Raw genomic sequence first — 24574 nt, 5'->3', positions numbered from 1 at the left:
TCACGGAGCGCTAAACTCCCTGCAGAGTGTGTTTCATTCATACTCGAAACCGGAGCGCGCTCTCGCGCTGAAAGTCATAACCAGGAATTTCCTAATATGGGCAACAACGTCCAGCTAACGCTGAATTTTCACAGACACCAGAAACGTTTGGAAACACGAAAACATTCGATTGTGACAAGATATGGTTTATTTGTTTTTCAAGTCCAGGTAGCCTAATAGATAAAGTAGCATACTGTATATGAACAATGCAGTGCTAATTGACACAGGCCAAGCATTCATTACAGTACAGAAAATATTTTGCTTTATGTGATTGTAGAAAATAGTTTTTGTAGAATATAAACAAATCATTAGCCTAATATTGGCTATTGTCCAGCAGTTATAGATTTCTAAGCCAATTAAAAGCTAGAAGTTAGAGAAAAGTGAAAGTTGCCTAATAGCCACTGCCACTTTTCAGACAGTAAGATTGTTAGTTTTTTAAAGAAGTCTGTTCTATCCACCAAGCCTGCATTTATTTGATCCAAAGTACAGCAAAAATGTAACATTTTGAAATATTTTCACAAGGCCATTGAATTAACGGTTTTCGATTTGAATATATTTTAAAAATAGAATTTATTGTGATTTCAAAGCTAAATTTTTAGAATCATTACTCCGTCACACAGTCCTTCGAAATCATTCTGATATTCTGATTTGCTGCTCAAAAAACATTTATTATGATGGTGTTGAAAACATATTTTAAGAAAACATATTTTTTTTCTGGTTTCTGTGATAAATAGAAAGTTCAGAAGAACAGCATTTATCTGAAATCTAACTATTTTGTAACATTATAAATGTCTTTTGATCAATTTAAAGCATCCTTTCTAAATAAAAGTAAAAATCTCTTTTTCGAAAAAATAAAATTATAGCTTTTGAATGGTATAGTATATAATGTTATAAAAGCTTTTAATTTCAGATAAATTCTGATCTTTGGATCTTTCTGTTCATCAGAGAATCCTGAAAAATTTACTTAACTGTTTTAAATATTGATAATAATAATTTAAAAAGGTTTCTTGAGCAGTAAATCATCATATTAGAATAATTTCTGAAGGATCATGTGACACTGAAGACTGCAGTATAATGATGCTAAAAATTCAGCTTTGATCACAGAAATACATTACACTTTAAAAGACATTCAAATAGAAAGCAGTTAATAGTAAAACAATTTCACAACATTACTGTTTATGCTGTACTTTGGATCAAATAATGCAGGTATCTCATTCCTACCCCCTCACTTCTGAAATGACGGCTATGCCCCTGGCTCCGCGTAGCAAATGTCATCAAAATATAATATTTTTATATTTATTTTTTTTTATTTATGTTTTTTTATTTAGATATTTTTGTTTATGTGTGTTTCTTTGTGTGTGTGTTGTTGCGCTGATAGTGTTGATTCCTCCGTGAGTCAAACCGGCTCACGAGCCTCAACTGACGTCACCTTGATACTGTCAATACGTTATCCGTTATTAGTCACCATTTACACTGAAAGTAATAAAATCAGAATCATTCTCGCCAAAGTTTGGGTGCTGCCCTAGTTATTGTTTGTTATTAACATTCTGATCCAGTTTATTGTCCGGTCGGGCAAATATATATAGCCTAATTCTCTTTCACTTGCCGCAGTCATGTAGCCTAAAATTATACAGAAATAACTGATGAAAGACTCCTCATATATTTCAGAATGACCAAAACAACATAGGTCATCTTAGCCATTCGGAAAAAGCGACGGCTTTTCTGCATTAGGTATTATTAAGTGTTTTTAAAGGCCAATTCAGTTTGGGCGAATGCAAAACATCATGAGCGCAACATCCAGCAAAACTGGAAAACATTCAATCTACCTGAGGGAAGACGTCTTTAACTATTCTAAGTTATTGCCGGGAAATAAAGAAATATATATATATATATATATATATATATATATATATATATATATATATATATATATATATATACATTTTAAAATATTAACTTCACACGTATTTTTAAACGGAGACCTTATTATTGTAGTACAAATGAAAAATATTTAATGGAAAAAATATGCATTTTTATTTATTGATATGCTATAATGTTGTAATGAAATTGTGAAAAAAAAAATATAAGTGCCATTTTGTGTGTGTTTGTGTACAAATATTTTGAGCGTCCCTTATGGTGTCCTTTTATTATTTCCTTTAAAAACAGTTGTCACTTATTTTCCATTTCTGAAGTTTTTTGTTTTGTTTTTTTTTACATCAAAACGAAAGCTCTAGAAAAATACAATTAAATACAAGGGTGCAGTGAACAGTGCACTGTTGCAGACGTATATAGCCTACTGATGTTTAATGACATTATTTTAATATAGTCAGTCATGAAGTCTGCTGGTCGAAGGCATGAAACGCAGGGCTGAAAATTAGTCCCACTTCGGCCCTGTTTAGTGATTCAAGTGATTGATTATTTATTGTTAGGCATATGCCCAATTGGTCTTTTTTTAATTTATGCAATATACTGGAGCCAAACCTGAGGAAGTAGACCAGAATATTGATTATAAGGAGTTATTAAGGCAGTGATAATATTCTTTAATGTTCTTTTTCCGCTTTTCCCCAAATTTACGCACTATTTGAATAACCGTGAAAATTAAAGCATTATAATTAGTAACTTAGTATTATAATTAGTAATTATAACTAAGAATGTTTTTGTTAAATTGTGACCAATTTAAATAGCCTACAAATTCAGTAATATTAAAATATTTCACTAGAACTTATCTGGTACACTCCACAGGGTTCTTTACTCAACTCCAAAGAACCTTTTATGCTAAAAAGGTTCTATAATGACAAGAAAGAACCCCTTTGGCACAAAAGTTCTTTAGGCTATTATTCATTCATATATTACATTATTCTGCAACATTTTGTATTTGTAATTAATTTATTGTTTGTAGTAACATAATATCACAATTTAATCATGTTGATTTTTGGAGAAAAACTGAAATGGCACTCTTCGTGTGATATTCATTAACTACATAATATGATATAAATATATACATTTTCTAACCCCCATATCTTGAATTTTGTGATCGTTCACATGCATTCGTTAATGCATTTGAATACACCGAATAATGCAGTGAAAGAACGCACTCAAAATACACACGAGCACTAGTATGTCTTCATCATGTAACTTTACATTAGTATAGATGTGTGCACTTTTTAGGCACGATTTGTTTAGTTTTTGAATATACTTGATACTGTTAAAAGGCACATCATTAAAACAAAAAATACAGTTCACATATCACACCTAAACACGTGGAAAACGTAATTAGAACTAGCTACTAAATTAGTTAAAAATGCCTATAATGATATACAGCTATGATGCACGAACCCCAAACTCCCGATCCCGCTCCGAACTCCCGAAACTGATTCAAATTATTCGCGATCCCCAAACTGACTCTAATGATTAAGGAACCGAACAGACTCAAATGATTCGCGAACCCGCTCCGAACTCCCGAACCGACTCAAATGATTCGCGAACCCCGAACTGACTCTAATGATTAAGGAACAGAACAGACTCAAATGATTCGCGAACCCGCTCCGAACTCCCAAACTGACTCAAATGATTCGCGAACCCCGAACTAACTCAAATGATTCGCGAACCCGCTCAGAACTCCCGAACTGACTCAAATGATTCGCGAACCCGCGCCAAACTCCCGAACGGACTCAAGTAATTGAAAGTATGCAAGATTGTAAGTTATTTCACAAATAATTTATGTTTTTCCAGCTTGCAGGAATCAGTAAAGCCAACTCCGACTATAGGTTTTCATGAAGCTTCAAACCCCCTCCATGAAAAAGAGCCAGCATCAAAATGGAGGGTGTCAACATTGTGAGCGCGGAAATGGATGTGATGGAGGTAATGTAGTGCCTCTTTGTTACTTATTTCATTTTCAGTGTGGAATACCCCAAGCACATCACTCACATGATGAATTTTGTTGAGCAATACCTATTTAAACTCTCCACATTTTTTAGATTAATATATAGATATAGATAATAATATAGATTAATGTAATTTTATAATGGACTTATTTTGTAATATGTAGATTTAGGTGAAACGCTATTTTCATTATTTATGAGATTTTTTAAATGGTTGGTGTTTTAATGTTGATTTGTAAATTTAAAGGCCTTGAATATTTGAAATTACAGTAGCATTCTTTCAGTAATAGTAATTATTTTTGTTAATATAAATAAATGACTAGTTTTATGCACTTTGGGTGTGCTTTCTTTCAGTATTCATGGGTGACTTTTTTATGTGAATTACATTTTTACATTAAAGGGTCTTGATGTTTGTCAATTATATGAAATATTTAATCCAGAAAGAACAAAAGAAATAATCATGAATGAACCCCTAAAAGGTTCCATATAAAACCTTTTTCCTGGTTATAAAAAGGGTTCTAAATAGAACCTTTTAGGGCTTCCAAATACGTAGCGCCTGATAGAACCTTTTAAGGTTCTATATAGAACCTTTTAAGGTTCTATATAGAACCTTTTCTTCTAAGAGTGTACTTGTCTAAATAAACGGGTTTATGATATGAATAGATTACAGTAACATTTGATATTTAATTCTTCTTAGTTTAGTGATTTTTTGGTACACCTATGATATTGAATAAGCTTTTATTTTAGAATTAAGTTTTCTCAATGATAACCAGGAGAAGACAAAATATTATTAATCATCACATGATTGAAACTGATAAATAAAATTCAACCTGTTAAACAAGTGGCGCAACTACAGCCAAGATAGATCGCTCCCATTTTAAGCAATAGCTGTATAAATAGAACTGGCAAGGAAGGTATGTTGGTGCTTTTGGCATTTCATCTGAACATATGAACATCTCCTGAGCATCTCCTGAAGTATCGGACACCCTGGGAGAACAGGTGTAGTAACATTTGAATTGCTCTATTTAATTTACAGCTCTTTAACTACAATATCTTATAATAGTAAATAGACATCTAACATTCAAAACCCAGACCCATGACCAGTAAAAATTAATTATTAGACATATAATCCTGGAATTTTCACTAATCAAAATTGCCTTTGATTTATTAAAACATTGTAAACACTATGCTTGGGTTTATGTTGAGATCCACAATAAGTTCTACACATTTGTGAGTGTTTATAACCATCCCAAAGAAAAATCTAATCTCATGTTGAGGATTATCTGCAGCTTTGTGAAACAGGAATCAAAAGCTTGTGAATGGCCTGTCATTGGTGGAGACTTTAACACAACACTTAATCACAAATTGGACAAAGATAGCACAACAGATAGCAAAGATAGCAAAGAGCACAAAGCACACAGAAAGAAAATCATGGAAATCATGGAAATGACAGAGCTAAAAGATGTCTGGAGAGAGAAACATCCAAATGAAAAGAGATTCACATATAAAACGTCTAAGTCCAGATTAGACTATGTGTTCATGTTTCAGAAACATATGTCTTGTGTGCAAAACTGTGATATACGGCTGGATATAGACATGGTTTCAGAACTGTCTGACCACTATCCTGTGAGTCTCACTCTGACTAGGAAGAGTGTTTGCAGAAAATAAATATGATAATTATTCTAGAACACTTATTAAATTAATAAGAAATGCCGAAATACTGTGCAAACTGTTTTTAGGAATGATTATATACATTGTATGTAACCAACTGTCATTTGTCAAATACCTATTTTTATCATGTGTATTATAATAGAAGGTTTATTTATGTAGTGTTTTGGTGATGTGATTTACCTTTTCTTCATTCAATTCTATTGTTCATTTTATAATCTAAAAAAATAAATTAACAATGAACAAAAAAGTTGTTCAGTGTTAGTTCATGATATCTAAGTGATATCTCATTTCTAGTCTTACTTGATCTTAGTGCTGCGTTCGACACCATAGATCATGACATACTCATAGATCGATTACAAAACTATACAGGTATTCAAGGGCAGGCTCTAAGATGGTTTAGATCCTACCTGTCCGATCGCTACCATTTTGTTTACTTAAATGGGGAGTCATCTCATTTATCATCAGTAAAATATGGAGTGCCACAAGGATCCGTCCTAGGTCCCCTTCTATTTTCAATATATATGTTGCCCCTTGGTAATATTATTAGAAAATACGGAATTAGCTTCCACTGTTATGCTGATGATACTCAGCTATATATCTCAACGAGACCAGATGAAACTTCCCAATTATCTAAGCTAACAGAGTGTGTTAAAAATGTAAAAGATTGGATGACACACAATTTTCTCCAATTAAATTCGGATAAGACAGAGATATTAATTATTGGACCAAAAAACACTACACAGAATCTTGTAGATTACAATCTGCAACTAGACGGATGCACTGTTACTTCCTCTACAGTCAGAAATCTGGGTGTTATATTAGACAGCAATTTGTCTTTTGAAAATCATATTTCCAATGTTACAAAAACTGCATTCTTCCATCTTAGAAACATTGCCAAGCTACGAAACATGTTATCTGTTTCTGATGCAGAAAAGCTAGTTCATGCATTCATGACCTCTAGACTGGACTATTGTAATGCACTTCTAGGTGGTTGTCCTGCTTCTTCAATAAACAAGCTACAGGTCGTCCAAAATGCAGCAGCTAGAGTCCTTATGAGGTCAAGAAAATATGATCATATTACCCCAATTTTACAGTCTCTGCACTGGCTACCTATTAAGTTCCGTATCAGTTACAAATTATCATTACTTACCTATAAGGCCCTAAATGGTTTAGCTCCAGCGTACCTAACTAGCCTTCTACCACGCTACAACCCATCACGCTCCCTAAGGTCACAAAACGCTGGACTTTTGGTCGTTCCTAGGATAGCAAAGTCCACTAAAGGAGGTAGAGCTTTCTCACATTTGGCTCCCAAACTCTGGAATAGCCTTCCTGATAATGTTCGGGGTTCAGACACACTCTCTCTGTTTAAATCTAGATTAAAAACACATCTCTTTCGCCAAGCATTCGAATAATGTTTCTTTTTAATTGTGAGTGTAGTTGCATCTGTTCAAAGTTGCATTTTTATTCATTAGCTTGGGTTAAACTAATTTTACTTTGTTGGATCAGCAGCTATGCTAATGATGTCTGTATTTTGTTTCTATGTTTCGCCACGGGATTTACATCCCGTGGTAACTAGGATTTAAACAAGCTCCAGTCTGGATCCAGAACACCTGAGAAGAGATGATGCTGACCCTCAGAGGACCCCAGATGATGCTAACCTTGAATCAACAAACAGAACTAACAATTATTGCTAAATGTGTGACTGAATCATATAATAACTTAATCATATTGATAGTTCATCGTCTAGCTGACTACGTCTTGTATTATTATTATTATTTTTTTCTAAAATCCTGTCAAATGTGCACAAACTACTAGCTACTACTAAATATTGTAGAAACATAATTTTCTGTAAAGTTGCTTTGTAACGATTTATTTTGTAAAAAGCGCTATACAAATAAACTTGAATTGAATTGAATCTAAGTAATCATCATCAATACAATGAATCTTGTTGTAAATATGTAAATGAGTTAAATGTTGCATAAAAAATAATCAAATAAAATATTTTGTATTTAGAACTGTATTCAACCAAAATAAAATAATTTGCATATAAACACAGTACTGGTGTAGTGTATATTATAAAATAATTGAGAATTTAAGTTAGTCTAAAAAAATTTACACATGTATAAGGTTAAAATAAAATAAAAAGGCTTGTATTTCTGCAAAAGAAAATAGGGGGCAGCTGTGGCCTAATAGTTAGAGAGTTGGACCTGTAACCCAAAGGTTGACTTTCACTTTCAAAAATAGATTTGACCCAGCCATGGATTTCTTTAAACCTAGCATTTTTTGTATGTGTTTGAAGTAGGAAAAGAAAAAGAAAAGAAAGAACCGTTGTGCTGAATATCAGCTCCCCACCGAAGCATTGCCCCTAACATCTGAGTCAACATTACTCCTAGTAAACAGCTGAACATATTTTTATTTACCTCATTTTAAAGGCTCTCGATGTCTCTGTGATTAGGATCTTATCATCAATAATACATTTAAAGCAATAAGTAGTTTTTAGCTATGAAACATTTATATTTCATAGGTAAAAATCATCACAGCTTTTTAAATTTGGAAATATTTTTATTGGTTTTAAACGAGTTATAACAGTGGATGGGTCAATGACATGACGCCTAAATTTACAGTAGGATTGCATTTTTATTTTACTTTTTCAGTTAAAAAATAGGTTTAAAAGCATAAGATGCCATATATAAGAACCTTATCCCCCTGCAGACCAAGACTGGTCCCCCACTGAAGCCTGGTCAGTACCTGGATGGGAGACCTCCTGGGAAACTAGGTTACTGCTGGAAGAGGTGCTGGTGAGGTCAGCAGGGGGCGCTCACCCTGTGGTCTGTGTGGGTCCTAGCGCCCCAGTGCAGTGATGGGGACACTATACTGTCAACAAGCACAGTCCTTCAGATGAGATGTTAAACCGAGGTCCTGACTCTCTGTGGTCATTAAAAATCCCATGGCACTTCTCGTAAAGAATAAAGTCCTGACCAAATTCCCCCTTGGCCTTTGTCAATCATGGCCTCCTAATAATCCCCATTCACTTGATTGGCTCTGTGTCTTTCTCCTCTCCAGTTGTAGCTGGTGTGTGGTGAACGCACTGGTGCCGTTGTCCTGCCGTCAGACCGTCCAGGTGGATTCTGCACACTGATGGTGGTTGAGGAGAGACCCCCACATGATTGAAAAGCACCAATACACAATAAAGTGCTATATAAATGCATCATTCATTCATTTCTTTCATTCAAGTAAATGTACCTTTTAAGCTCTCAAAAAATATACATTGAGTTTTTTTTTAGTGCACAAGATATTGGTTTCAGTACAAAAAGTTGATCTCTCACACAAACATATTCAGTTTTATTTTAAATGACAAAAGCATTTAAATTAAGATATACATCATTAAATGCTAAAAGTTTGTCTGTGCTCAATGAGTAAATTTTTGTATCCTTTAAGCTCACCCCTGTTCACATTATGCTCACGTCACGTTTTATCAAAAACTGTTTATTTTAATATACCTCTTAAACTCTGCAGACCCGGTACCGGGTCCGAAAATAGCATGCCAGATGTTTGTGTCTCATTTGCATATCCTTCCTTATATGGCATTTGCCCAAAAATGGGTTCATTTGAAAGCTTAGAGTGTTTTCTTTACAAAGAATACCATTAATTGGGGTTTTATGATACATAAAGTAGTCAAATTAAGCTAAGAAATATATTTCCCCCCCCCATAAATTTCCATCTAACGATTGCGAATACGTTTTCGTAAGAATGTGTATTTAAAATATTTTTCACAAAACAGTCAAGTCATATATCACAAGAAAGCTCTCATTCTCAGGAATCTGATGATGTAGATCATTTTATTGTGTGACAATCACAGATCGAATGATCTTCAACAGAATCGCGATGTAAAATTTCTCACCTTATTATTTATACATTTTGCACCGCTTCAGTCAGCCGCAAACAGCCACGCATACCTATATACTCGATATAATCTTTTAGATTAGAATCTCTTCTTTCAAACAAGACCATTTTTACGTTTCTGCGTGCTTCCATTGCTGAGATATAAAGCGTTTTGTACAAGTGCGCAAAAGCGCTCCAAGGGCTGTATTATTGAAAAGATCTTCAAGTCATATAGACGGGTCTAAATGCCTTTCTTCTGCTATAGACGTCTGTTTTCTTTTGTGAAGCGCTATTTGTCATGATAGGTGCCATTCACAAGTCGTTCTCTCCAATCGAAGCTGTGATTCAGCACCGCGGGGGTGCTGGAACTGGACAGCGACTGCCCACTCTTTTCCGCTCGTTTGACGCACTGATGTCTGGGAAATTGAGTTTTTTGCTGCTTCTAAACAAAGGCCACGCCAGGCAAAACTACAAATGGCCGAATCTCCGGATTTATAATGCATAATATTCATAAAACAAGTTATGGGTGGCCAACTTCGCCGTGGAGAGGTCAGGACGCGCATCTGGTAAGCCTATACGCGTGCTACTCGCTTTCATACATTTGATTCTTTATTCTGAGGCTTGGAAGCTTTGCTAGCAATAAGCTAATATGTTTATTTTCATAACTGTGCAGTGTTCGACCGCATCTCAGTGAATGTACAGTAATCCGTACAGTACTGGGGGAATAAACATAAATTAGTTTGTTGACGCTCCGAAGTTCGCGCAAAAGCTTCGGGGAGCTTGTTTACGCTGTATAGAAACCGAAACCAAAATACACGCTGATAAAAAATCAAAATATTACATATGAAAGAGAAAGGCGAGGTCTCACAATCTCTACACGATGCAGAATAGACATAAATGAAACGATATGAAGCTGGAGATTGTGGATTCTATTTTAGATTGTGATAGACCAGATATTTTTTATAATTTTATGCATGTTGCTATTGTGTAATATGACTTATTCTCTTTCAGAAAACCCACACAAAAAAAAAGCACATTGTATTGAGATGGTTCATCATATGTGAAACAACATAAATAATACTATTTGTCACAAACAGCAGCTTTTTATGTAACTTCTGAGTGTTTTCTGTAAAATAATATACAGAGATCACATTATTCCATACTGCAAGTGTGCAAAAGATGACTTCATACTTATTTAGACAAAAATTTTATACAAAAATGGTATTATTCCTTCCTTCAGTTGAAATAGAATAACTTTTGCATAGATTAGGATAGAAAGAAATTTCTGTTTTCCTCTAAAAGCTGACAAATGGAACAAGCACAAGACATTGGTCTGAAGTTGCCAGCCCCTTCAATGCCTGAGTTATACCATTTCAAACTTCAGTTTACACAAATAAAATAAAAAAGCGCCTTGTTTTTTTCCCTATTTATAATAACACAGACAGCATATATTGTCATTTTTATCAATTTCAACAGTGTTTTATGTAATTTCAAAGGGTTTCCTTTGAAATTATACCAAACTTTCTGAGCTTACACTGTAGCATTAGTATAGGCAGGCATTCAAAATTAGGTAGGAAAATGAAAAACGGAAATCCCCAAAATAGCATTTGTGCTTTAATATATATATATATATATATATATATATATATATATATATATATATATATATATATATATATATATAAAACTTTCACCCCATCAAGCGAGTGAACAACGCGAATCAAGTTGGGAATTTTACATCACTATTAAAGATAGCCCATCGGGCAGCAAAAGATTGACTTTTGAATCATCTGTTCACGAATCGGATCATGAACTTGTTTTATTGAGTCAAAGGTGATTTATATAACATTTCGAACAAATTAAGACTTTAAGTTCATCTGTAAAGCACATTAATCTATCGTTTGAGTTTATAAACCTCTATTTCATGCATGATTCATATGGATCTGTTAACTGATGCAAAGTTTGAGTTCTAGAAGAATGTTTGTGTCGTGATGAGCATGTATCGCTCACAAGGAGTCGCTAAATGTGCAGCTTTTATGGTTTGTTTGTTTGTTTGAACGGAGGATCAGTTGCCATATTGGTTAAAATTCCCAAACTGTTTACTTAAATATTAAATTAATAAATTCCACTTTTTGGTCCGAGTCCGCCCCTGTTGTGAGCAATGAAGTGCTGCTTAACCAAGTAAACAAAGATAAAACTACAATAGCATCTTTACAGCTGAAACTGACCTGCACTTGAAACCCTGAACAGTAGTTTTCTGCTCCAGCTGTGCGCTTCAAGAGTCCACTTCATTCTCTTGCTCACATTGATTACTCGGAGTCTGATCCAAACCGTTTGACGGAGCGCTCGAGCCAAAGCATCGACTGTCACGACTCACCGATTCATGATCGATTAGAGATTTAATAATCGAATGGCGGACTCTGAAATTATCATGTTCTTGTTATTTGGGTTTGTTCATATAAAACATCAGAGGAGAGCACTGTGACTGTTGATCAGCTTTAATACCGCCACTACAACACACACACACACACACACACCGGATGCAACAACTTCTACACGTCCACAACATAACACACACTGCCCTCTAGTGGGACCTTAATGTAACTAGCATCAATACTCACTGACTTGAGATCTTTTAATTACCGCATATACTACAGAAATAATCGCTTTAGTACATGTGACATGCAATTATACAATAATAATATTAAAATAGTGGGCCAAATCGGCTTCCAGGCCACCGGGAATTGTCCCTGTTCTCCCGATGTTCAGCCCGCGCCTGATTTGCGGATTTACATAAAGTCACATTTATTTTGTAATTAAATTATGTTAACGCCGTAAAACAAAAATGCTTTATCCATCTCTGATAATCCCATGTTATATGATCATGCAGGTTGTTTATACATGATTAAACTTTATGATTAAACTTTATGACCCAGCCCAGAAGATGGGTAAAAATTGTACATTAAAATCACATTAGAATCAGAAAGAGCTTTATTGTATGTTATTGTAGCATGGCTAGGATGAAAAGACCACTAAGAAATAAGAGCTGAACTACACTCTGATATACTTTCAGATGAAGCTGTTTATTAATGTGAAAATACTATCTGAAGATACCGAGTCTTTCTATTGATTCACAGATGAATGTTGATATCATTTGTTTATGTGGAAGTATTTCTTCAGAATATTAAATATCAATACCCATTGTTCCGAATTCTCCATGTTTTGCGTGGTGACAAAGATGCATACAGAATTGGCGCTGCCCGTAATGGTATAGTGCACAACCGGCACAGTTGCGGATCCTACGCTGATTAATAGACTGAGAATAAGCGTAAAGCCAGAGAGTTGCATCAGCCGATCTGATCGGGAAGTTCTCTGGATTGCTCGCATTAAAAGGACAATATATGAGTAACGGACAAGTAAGTCCACTGTTATTTTAATATTAATGTTATACTGCAAGTATAGTTGTTGCAGATACTGTTTCTAAGTTTATTCATGTATATTAACGTGACGTATTTACCGCATGTGAATTACGCGCTGTATTATATGCTGTCAATCATTTTCAAGTTAAGAGTAGCGATCGATCACTGTGACTTATATAAGTAGAAGATACTTTATGTTGTTTATTATTTATATCATTTATGTGACATTTAAGTGATCCATCTAATTATTATTTTTATTTTGTTGTTCTAGAAAACCTTGTACATGTCCATCTATATTGATGCCAGAGCAATCATTAAAAGGCTATCATTGAGACAAGACTCTGAGTTCTCTGACAAGAATACTGTAGCGGTCAGTGCAGATCGATCCAGCTATAAATCCTAAATTAAACACCCATGTTCTGCATCTCATTGTGTGAGTCATTATATTATAAACCTGTCATAAAATGATGAATGTTTGTAAGTGTTGTATTTTCATTGACAGCTTACAAAAAGAATATGGTGTGTAAGTTCATTAAACTCCGGTGTGTTGTGTTATTAAATTATAATTATGTTGCTTTTGCTTGGGAGACAGATTTAACATGCAAAGAAAACTAGTTAACCAGCAAATCAACCAAGAGATCACAAAATTAGGAAATTAATAAAATGTTGTGGGTGTGATTTTCCACCATTTTACACTTAAGTCAGTAAAAAAAACATGTTTATTTGAATTTGTCTGCACTCAAAAATTGTTAAGATACTGCAATCACACAATTTCAAAACCTTTTTTTTTTTCTTCAGGTCAAGTCAATATATCCAAAATCAGACCAGCAGGAAATAAAAGCAATGTGCAATTTCAGACAGGTGTAGTTCTAATCCACAATAAAGGATGCTTTAACAAATTTAGTTTTTTTGTTTGTAAAAAATAAAAATAAAAAGACAAACAAAACAAATTTAACATCAGTGAAAGACAACAAACAGCATATTACACAATGTGCATATTTTATTCATTCTGTTAATGCTATCATTTTCAAAAAGAACACTGAGAACTGAACAAATGATAGCTGCCATGCATTCCCTGAAACAACTGTAAAGTGCATTACGTAACAGGGAACAACCATGGAAAAACAAAAAGGTAATAATCACAGCATATTTTATACAAATTGATACAAAATAATTTGATTAAATATATTTACACAATGCACAATTTACCTCAAGACCAGTATTGTTAAACACTGGTTTAAGGTGCAAAACAAAATCAAGAATGGGGGGGGGGGCTACTAATAATACTAAGTTAAATGCTACTAATAATAAAAGCATAAAAAATAAAGTTAAAATAAACCCATTTCTCAGTAACACAACTTCAGCATCAAAAATGCACTTAGCCTTTGTTGAACTAATCTGCATATTTAAAGCTGAACTATTGCAGTTTTTCTCAGTTGCTTTGGCACATTTTTCAAAAGCCTTAAATCTCTAAGTGCAATTGTCACAACAATTTGCTAAAACAACACAACCCTGATGCACGTCTGCAAAAGGTATAACTCACCCAAAACATTTAATTCATGCTTTAAAATCTAGTTATTGTTTCAGTGACTTGACCAATGCCACCAAAAATAAGAAGAGTTTTTATCATTGTGTGATCCATGGTGGACAAAATGTTTAGATGCCTATTCAACACGGAAATATTTGTTATATACATATACAATTTTATTTTTTATAATCTAAAACACCTTCAGCCGGTGTCCATTATAACACACTCTTACTTTTAGGTCAAATAATTGACTGACATCTGGACATAAGTCACTATTCTCTGTATTAGTGCTGTTTTGGACGTATTACTTGAATTTGTTTACTGGATCCTGGACTTTCCAGGAGTTTTCTGGTTTCAAATGATCTGACTGCAAAAACCTGCTTCTTTTCATTTGTGTTGTTTTTGTTATAATGTAGAATGATAATTAACTGTTATTCCTTCGTACCCCACACATTGACAACCCTTGAGGTAAACCGACTACGGTTACATTCACATTCATGTGGTTTGTCAAGATGAGAGGTGACTCCTTCTGGTAGTATGATTGATATAATGTAGTGTCATTTCTAGCTTTGGTAATTTCACTGGGAATCTACTCATCAGTTTTCATCAACAAGCCCCGTGCATTTAGTAATTTTGTGAATTTTAGACAAAAGCACTTACCCATTTGCACACTTGCCAAAATATGTGCAATCTGCTTAAATCAATAAGAAATTCAAATCTGATGTGAACAAGAAACTATTTGTTTAGACTTCTGAACTTACTGTTTTGAAGAAAAAAAACTCATTTGAGAACTGAGCCACAGCGACTGAGAAAAACCAAGTAGTTTGAGGTAATAGAGCTTTGTTGTGTTTTCAAGAAAGGGAGCAGCAAAATTTTGCAATGCGATGACACTGACAAAACCACATGTACAATTTAAGAAAAAAAAAAAAAAGAAAACATTACAACTGCGTTTGAAATTTTAGGCTGTCATGTAATCCCAATTAAAAAGCTTATACAATACTGAATTTATTTAAAGTTTATATACAAAAAATTATTTAAAGTGATTTAACGGTTTATACAGAATCTACAGAGTAAGTGAGTGACATACTCACTCATGACATGATATGACAGTAGATGTCACATCCAGGATCCTGCTTGTCAGTGTGTATCTGGTTTAATACTCTCATCTGACTCACGTGCATCAGAGGATCCGCTGATCTTGAGGTATAATGTTTTCACGATGTTCTGTGGTGGAACTATTGGGCTTCATCTGGCCTAGAGATCATACAATATATTACTAGAAAACTTTAGAATTAGTATCAGCAGCTGATTTCATACCAATTCAGTATGTTATATGTTTCACTTGATAGACCCCACTCTAAACTAACCCAACCATTGGGTTCAATTTTTACATAAAATTTTTAACCCAAAAGTAAGCTTAGTCCATATTTGACCCAAACTTGGGTTGAAACAACACTGCTTTTTTCAAACTGTGTGCATATTAAAAGCATTTATGGTACTAGATTTTACAGCATGGTCTCCATATTCAAATGCTGAATAAATATTCCATTAAATAATTAATCTCATAAAGACAAATGAGAATAACATTTGAAACATGCTATTATACTGTTTGTCCTGTTTGCAGTTGTTGGATGGCCGAACGTGACCGACTATTCATCTCGCCTATCTGCTGTGGTTTCATCCTCTCTTCCACCATTCTCTCAGTTTTCTGCTCTGGACACGAACAGTGCTACGGACACTCTTTGCTCCACTTTAACATCTTGCTTGGACAACTTTTGCCCACTGTTGTCTAGACCAGCACGCACTGCCCCATCTGCCCCCTGGCTGTCCGAGGTTCTCCGTGAACATCGCTCAAAACTCAGGGCTGCAGAGAGGAAGTGGCAGAAATCTAAAAACTCTACGGACCTCAGTGTGTATCAATCACTCCTCTCTTCCTTCTCTGCAAAGGTCTTAACAGCTAAAACATCCTACTACCACAACAAAATTAACAGCTGCTGTGACGCTCGGACACTATTCAAGACTTTCTCTTCTCTTCTTAATCCGCCGCCTCCACCTCCTCCATCGACTCTTACAGCGGACGACTTTGCAACTTTCTTCACAAATAAGACGAGATCCATCAGTGAACAATTCTCCACGCCACAGACTGAGGAAAACTTCACAATGACTGATGCACACTCTTTATCCTCCTTCTCCCCACTCTCAGAGATGGACGTCTCCAAAATTCTCCTGTCCAATCATCCTACTACTTGTCCACTTGATCCTATCCCCACTCACCTCCTTCAAGCGATCTCTTCTTCAGTCATACCTTCACTTACTCACATTATCAACTCCTCTCTTCAATCTGGAACATTTCCCTTAGCATTCAAGCAGGCTCGGGTAAGCCCACTGCTCAAGAAACCATCTCTAAATCCAGCGCTTCTTGAAAACTACAGACCGGTATCCCTTCTTCCATTCATTGCAAAGACACTTGAGCGGGCTGTGTTCAACCAGCTTTCTATGTTCCTTGGACAGAACAACCTCCTGGACAGCAACCAATCTGGCTTCAAAAGTGGCCACTCAACTGAGACTGCTCTGCTCTCGGTTACTGAAGCCCTGCGACTAGCAAGAGCAGCTTCAAAATCCTCGGTACTCATCTTACTGGACCTGTCTGCTGCTTTTGACACTGTTAATCACCAGATTCTCCTGTCCACCCTCAGAAAGATGGGGATCTCTGGAACTGCTCTCCTGTGGGTTAAGTCCTACCTCTCTGACAGATCCTTCAGTGTGTCTTGGAGGGGTGATGTTTCAAAGTCACACCACCTTGCTACTGGGGTTCCTCAGGGCTCAGTACTTGGACCACTTCTCTTCTCCATCTACATGACATCTTTAGGATCTGTCATTCAGAAGCATGGCTTTTCTTATCACTGCTATGCTGATGACACCCAACTCTACTTCTCATTCCAGCCTGATGACCCGACGGTAGCTGCTCGCATTTCAGCCTGTCTGAGTGACATTTCCCGCTGGATGAATGACCATCACCTTCAGCTTAACCTTACAAAAACTGAACTACTGGTGATTCCAGCTAACCCATTGATTCATCACAACTTCTCTATACAGCTGGGCTCGTCAACCATAACTCCTTCAAGGACAGCCAGAAACCTAGGAGTTGTGATGGATCATCAGTTAAGCTTCACTGACCACATTGCTACAACGACCCGGTCCTGCAGGTTTGCCTTATACAACATTAGGAAGATTAGACCCTTCCTGTCAGAGCAAGCAACCCAACTTCTTGTCCAAGCTCTTGTTCTCTCCAGACTGGACTATTGTAATGCTCTCCTGGCGGGCCTTCCTGCATGTACTGTCAAGCCTCTGCAAATGATCCAGAATGCAGCAGCGAGGGGTTGTCTTCAATGAGCCAAAAAAAGCTCATGTTACTCCCCTCCTCATCAGGTTACACTGGCTACCAGTAGCTGCTCGCATCAAATTCAAGGTACTGATGCTTGCCTACAAGACAACCACTGGCACGGCACCAACTTACCTAAACTCACTGGTTAAATCCTATGTGCCCTCCAGAAGCTTGCGCTCTGCAAGTGAACAACGCCTTGTGGTGCCATCCCAAAGAAATTCAAAATCACTCTCACGGACCTTTTCCTGGACTGTGCCCAGCTGGTGGAATGACCTCCCAATCTCAATTCGTACAGCGGAGTCTTTACTCACTTTCAAGAAACATCTAAAGACTCATCTTTTTCGCCTGCACTTAACCTACTAACACCAGTACTTTTCCTCTTCTTGTCTTTTTCATTTAATTAAAAAAAAAAAAAAAAAAAAAAAAAAAAATTAAATACACCTGGCTATGCGTTCTATACTAGACTAACTGAGACTTGTCATGGCACTTGTATTCTGTTGTTGTTCTCTTGTTGACCTGACTGCTTCTATTGTTCTCATTTGTAAGTCGCTTTGGATAAAAGCGTCTGCTAAATGATTAAATGTAAATGTCAATGTAAATGTAAATGTCCATAATATGGAATAATATGAGGGTGAGCAAATAAAGACTTTTTTCTGGGTCAATTAGTCCTTGAATAAATATGAACTCACCGTTGAACCTTCTGTTTTTGTAGAGTAAAAACATGATGCAAAGAACTGCAATCACAAGAGCACCTGCCCAATAATGCCATCTAGAACCAAGGCTTCCCTCTGCAGGAGAAAATTAAACAATGTTCTAAACATTCTATAAAGTCATGCAACAAGTAAATGCTATAAATACCAATTCTGAGCTGCAGCTGGAGTAGGAAGCTACTGTATAATATTAAAGTCTGACTGTTAATATGGTCATATTTACCCCATGATGTTGTAAATGTCTGACCGCTGTGAAGGACGTGACACTCATAGCCCTGTTTCTCATCTCTGTGCATCTTCACACTGGTTCTCATCTGAAAGGTTTGGTTCTCGTTGGGTCTGACTCCAGAAGAGCTGAAGGGTTGGAGTGTGATGTTGTTTAGCGTGATCTTCATCTCTATGTGTTTGGGGTAGAAGCCAGTGGCCAGACAGGTCAGATTCAGCTCACTTTGGTCATGAGGAGCTGCAGATGCAAACATGTGAAGAACTGGAGGAGCTGCAATAAGAAGCAGATGATAGAGGAACTGATTCTGGACAAAAAGACATAAATGATTGAGTTTGAAACACTGAAGTCATTAGAGAAACACATACTGTTAATCGAAGCATTATATGTGGAGATCCAGTCCATGCAGTCTTTGAGGTATAACTGAAGAAGATGATTGTGTACTCTGTCAGCGTCCCATTTTATTTTGGTTTCTTTTGCATTTGGACTTTTTTCAATCCACTGCATTGTGTCATAATTAAAGAAAATAAAATCCTCTCCATCATATCCGTACTCATCAAGAGCGTTCACATTCATCACTGCTCCATCTGGATGTTTCTCCACCTCACAGCCGACTCTCCTCTGTAGTGTATGGAGGCCTAAACATGTCAATTCATAAATAAATGAAAAACAACAACTAATTATTACAAGTTTAAAAATATATTGTAACTGAATAAATAAAGTGATATATTTTTAAGTGTACAATGCTTTTATGGGTCAATGTCATTCAAGTAAAACTCAATGAATTCACCTTCACATCTGGAGCTTGTGCAGTTTGCCAGAGAGTTAACCAGATTTATGAACCACTCTCTAGATTCATGAGGTTCTCTGGTATATCTCCAGATTTCTGCATCTAAACAATCTCTTTTCCAGCTGTGTTCTTCATTACTGTAGTGAGAGATCGATCTGTCGTCATACACACACACTGCACTGAACACAGGACCAGAGACTCCTTCAGGTTTGCTGAGGACGGTGTAAACAAACAGGAGATGGTGTCTCTCTGAAGATAAATAAAGATAAATGCAAGAGAATAAAGGTGTTAAGGTAACTATAGTAACAGTTACAATAGTACTACATATTATAAAATACATCTGAGGTATGTAAATATTATTAGTGTTAATAATCTTGAGTGAACTGAGTTGGTGTTTTGAGTTGTTTAGCTGATTGGCCATGTCACTTTATTCAAATTTGTTGAGATTTGGAGGGTTTTTGTGAAATGTGAGCCAAAATAGTCACATTAAAAGAATCAAAGACTTAAACTACTTCAGTCTGTGTGCATTGAATTTATTTATTACACGAGTTTAACAATTTGAGTTAAATTACTGAAATACATTTTTCCACATCATTCTAATATATTGAGATGCACCTGTATATTAAAGTTAGGGGTCTCATATTTTGTAATTGCACATCGGAAAGTCCTGAAACGACACAGCTGACACTGTAACAAGGTGTACTCTCAATCTGAAGTGGAATGGGTTAGTGGAAAGTGGAATAAACGCAGCGTAGCCCGATGTACACAAACAGTACAATGAGAGAGAACATCAAATCCATTTAAAGTTTAGAAGAATCTGCACCGAACAAGTGTAGCAAACACCATAGATATGTCTATGACAAAAACCACATGGTGACCAACTTCCTGGTTCAGGTCTCCTGCTTTTAAGATATTTCCTGTCATGTCAACATTAAATTTAGTCAAACTGCCTGAGAGTACTCCAATTAATATCTTTATCTCTTTCTTGAATAATTCAGATCCGTCTCTAAGACAGGTCAGTTCACTCAAGCTTATTAACACTAATAATATTTACATACATCAGATTTACTTTATAATATGTAGTACTATAGTAACTGTAATTATAGTATTATTGCAGAAATGTGAGTCATTCACATCAAATTTTATTATGTTATCAACATACACTAGGCTTGAATTAAACATTAAAGCAGTGATGGGTTTGAACTGCATTGTTTTTAACCTCTTCACTGTCACCCACCCTTTTTAAACATAGAGAAGTGAAAGTACAAAACTCAAATTAGGCCTCGGTTCCAACAACACCTTCACAGATCCCGGTGCAAATTCCATGCACGAGGGTGAGACAGAGAGAGCCTGTAAATCCCCAACTCTCTTGAGGGAGGATAAAGCCATAAGAAGAAATGTCTTCAGAGTCAGGATTTTATCCGGTACAGTTTCCAAGGGCTCAACAGATGCCCTAATAACCCTGCAACACAATGGATAAATCCCATGAAGGAACTCGCACGGGCGGAAAGGCCTCAGCCGTCACGCACCCTGTATGAAACGAGAAACCAGTGGATGACGGCCCACTGAGGTACCGTCTATATATTTGTGGTAAGCTGAAATAGCTGCCACGTAAACCTTAGAGTGACTGGCGTCACTCTATTCGAAAAACGATCCTGAAGGAACTCCAGCACTGAAGCCACTGGGCAGTAAACTGGATCCACATTACGATTTTCACACCAGGTCGTAAACAGTCCCCACTTGAAAGCATATAAGCGTCTCGTAGAAGCTGCTCTAGAATTCAGTATAGTCTCAATGGTTTCAACAGAAAGACCGGGACATACTAACTCACTCCGCTCAGAGGCCACACCCACAGTTTCCACAGATCTGGCCTCGGGTGCCAAATCAGTCCCTGTGCTTGTGATAATAAATCCTGTCTGAGGGGAAACTCCATGGAGAGCCCGCTAGCAGACTGATCAGATCCGCAAACCACGACTGCGTGTGCCATCGCGGAGCCACCAGCAGCAGCTGTTCCACTCTGTCCAGCCGTGTTTAGGATAACAAATGAGGGAACAAATGAGTTGGGGAAAAAGCATACAGACTGATCCTGGGCCAACTGTGAGCTAACGCATCCACGCCCAGGGGCGATGGGGGGCATAGTGAGAAGCATAGTGGGCAATGCTTGGGACTCTCCTGGATGGGAGACCTCCTGAGAAAACTAGGTTGGTGCTGGAAGAGGTGCTAGTGAGGCCAGCAGGGGGTGCTCACCCTGTGGTCTGTGTGGGTCCTAGTGCCCCAGTGTAGTGATGGGGACACTATACTGTCAACAAGCACCGTCCTTCGGATGAGACGTTAAACCGAGGTCCTGACTCTCTGTGGTCATTAAAAATCCCAGGATGTCTTTCGAAAAGAGTAGAGGTGTGACCTCGGCATCCTGGCTCAATTTCACCCATTGGCCTCTGACCATCATGGCCTCCTAACAGTCCCCATATCTGCTGATGGCTTCATCACTCGGTCTCCTCTCCACCAGTAAGCTGGTGTGTGGTCGGCGTTCTGGCGCAATATGGCTGCCGTCGCATCATCCAGGTGGATGCTTCACACTGGTGGTGGATGAGGAGATACCCCCTGACTATGTAAGCGCTTTGGGTGTCTAGAAAAGCGCTATATAAATGTAAGTAATTATTATTATTATTATTATTATTATTATTATTATTATTAATGCGTAGGCATGCTCGACGCGAATAAATCCACTCTCTTTTCTCCGAAAATCTGCCATAAGAGATTCACTGTTTGGGGGTGTAATTGTTTCAGAGCCTGTTTGGATAGCATATCCGCTCCGAAGTTCAAACGTCCGGGGACATGAACAGCTCGGATCGACAGAAATTTGTTCTGAGACCAAAGAAGAACATGTCTCGCCAGCATGCACAGGGGGCGAGAGCGTAATCCTTCCTGATGATTCAGGTTTGACACAACCGCTGTGTTGTCCGATCTGAGCAGCACATGACGGCCGATCAGCAGATTTGCGAAATACTGGAGAGCCAGAAAAACTGCCAGTAATTCCAACCTGTTTATATGCCAACTGCGTTGTGCCGCTGTCCACACTCCTTGGGCTGGTCGCCCTTGACAAACAGCTCTCCAACCGGTCAAAGACGCATCCGTCGTGACGGTCTCTGGGAAAGCACAAATCCCCAGCCGAACCCCGAGGAGAAATTAGGTTGGCATCCATAGTTTTAATGACATCACACAACTCTGTTTCACCGAAATCGTCCGATGCGGAAGACAACGGGGTGAAATATTTCATCTTTTCGCCCACCACTGAAAAGACAAATTACGGGGAATGCCGCTGCGATTAGACCTAAAAGTCTGAGGCACAATCTCGCTGTCTCTGTGCGACCCACTTTGAAGCGCCGCACGCATGACGCAATCGACTGAGCGCACGGGAGAGAAAGCTTTGCTGTCACCGCGCGAGAGTCCAATTCTATTCCCAGAAAGGTTATCCGTTGAGAGGAGATTAAAATGCTTCTCTGGAAATTTGTGTGTAAACCAGGCTCTTTAAGTGATTCAGCACAAGAACCCGAAGAGAGTGTGCTTGAGTCTGCGATTGCGCTAAAACCTGCCAATCGTCTAAGTGGTTCAAACACGGATGCCCTGGAGACGCAACGGGGCCAGAGCTGCATCCATGCATTTTGAGAAGTACGGGGTCTCAATCCGCCGTCTTTTTTTTTTTTTTTAACAAAATAACGGCTGTAAAACCCTGCCTCCATCTGAGAGGGGTGTACATCTTCTATAGCCCCTTTGCTCAGCAGAGTTGACATCGGTTTACCACCGTGGAAAGAATTCTGCGGAAAGGAGGCGGGCCTCTTAAAAACTGAATGGTGTATCTGTGACAAATTGTGCGTAACACCCATTGAGAAATGCCGGGCAAGCGTTCCACACAGCCCGAAACAATCCTAGCGGTCTAAAAATTTCCGCTTTCTGCAACGCTGTCGTACACATTAAATGCCCGTGCATGAAAAGCCTGCGGCATTCGTGCACAGGGGAAGTGTATGCATAAGAGCCATTGCGTCCCGTTGTGTATAATCCTGAAACGTGTCCACGGCAGGAATTAGACCAACGAATTGAACATTGGGCTCTGCCACTAACGAAAAGCGGCGACTGTGCGAGCCATCATAAACGGGTCGTCTGTGTAGGACCCTTGATTCGCCCCTCGAATTCTGAAAGCTGGATTGCGCAGAGTGTTTGAGGGATTTTTTCTTCTTACGTTTGCCGTTACAGCCCGATCCAATGCTGCTCAAAGCGCTGTTTGCTGCGAGACAGTCAATGTTAGAGCGTAGGGACGGCAGTGAGAGTGTTGGATGTGCATTAGCGGTCCAACAGCACTCTATAGTGGAGGGCACAGTCCCTGGCAAACATGAAGGAAAGCGCATGCGTAAATCTCGCTGCATTTCGTTGTGTATAATCCTGAAGCGTATCCATGGCAGGATTTAATCCAACAAGATAAAAATCGGGCCACGCCGCTAGCGAGAACGTGGCAGCTCAGCTGTGTGTTCGAGCGTAGGGACGGCAGTGAGAGTGTTGGATGTGCATTAGTGGTCCAACAGCACTCTATAGTGGAGGGCACAGTCCCTGGCAAAAATGAAGGAAGTGCATGCGTAAAACTCGCTGCATTTCGTTGTGTAAATCCTGAAGCGTGTCCACGGCAGGATTTAATCCAACAAGATAAACATCGGCCACGCCGCTAGCAAGAACGCGGCAGCTGCATGAGCCATCATAAACTGGCCATATTTGCCAGCCTCTTGTGCCGTCCTCAAACTCTGAAGGCTGGATTGTGCAGAGTGTCTGAGGGGGCGCTCAAATGATAGCTCAATCCAATGATGCTCGAGGTGCCTTTCCTGCGAGACAGTCAATGTTAGAGCATGGGGACTGCAGTGAGAGGGTTGGATGTGCATTAGCAGTCCAACAGCACTCTCTAGTGGAGGGTACAGACCCTGGCAAACATTGAAGGAAAGCGTATGCGTCAAACTCGCTGCGTTTCGTTGTGTATAATCCTGAAGCGTGTCCACGGCA

The 24574-nt window shown here is 37.9% G+C and overlaps 1 protein-coding gene across 7 annotated transcripts in view; it reads right to left on the bottom strand.

The window, feature by feature from the left end:
• The window catches only part of LOC127978683 (zinc-alpha-2-glycoprotein-like), a 111101-nt gene that overhangs the window by 52025 nt on the left and 34502 nt on the right, over nucleotides 1-24574 (bottom strand). For 2 of the 7 annotated variants that reach the window (XR_008158590.1, XR_008158592.1), the window contains one exon: nucleotides 19632-19777. The exons of 3 other annotated variants lie outside the window; for them this stretch is intronic. Coding sequence is in view for 2 of the 4 variants with exons in the window: in XM_052583545.1 (XP_052439505.1) it covers nucleotides 15601-15674; nucleotides 18495-18593 (173 nt within the window). In the remaining 2 variants the exon portion in view is untranslated. Of the gene's footprint in view, nucleotides 1-13865; nucleotides 15675-18494; nucleotides 18594-19631; nucleotides 19778-20317; nucleotides 20374-24574 lie in introns of those variants that run through there. 2 more of the 7 variants (XM_052583545.1, XM_052583542.1) reach the window with 2 other exon arrangements.

Source organism: Carassius gibelio, chromosome B19 (genome assembly GCF_023724105.1).
Source record: "Carassius gibelio isolate Cgi1373 ecotype wild population from Czech Republic chromosome B19, carGib1.2-hapl.c, whole genome shotgun sequence".
Lineage (NCBI taxonomy): Eukaryota > Metazoa > Chordata > Actinopteri > Cypriniformes > Cyprinidae > Carassius > Carassius gibelio.
Note: the sequence above shows the minus strand (reverse complement) of the source record. Positions and strands in the feature narration are given on the sequence as shown.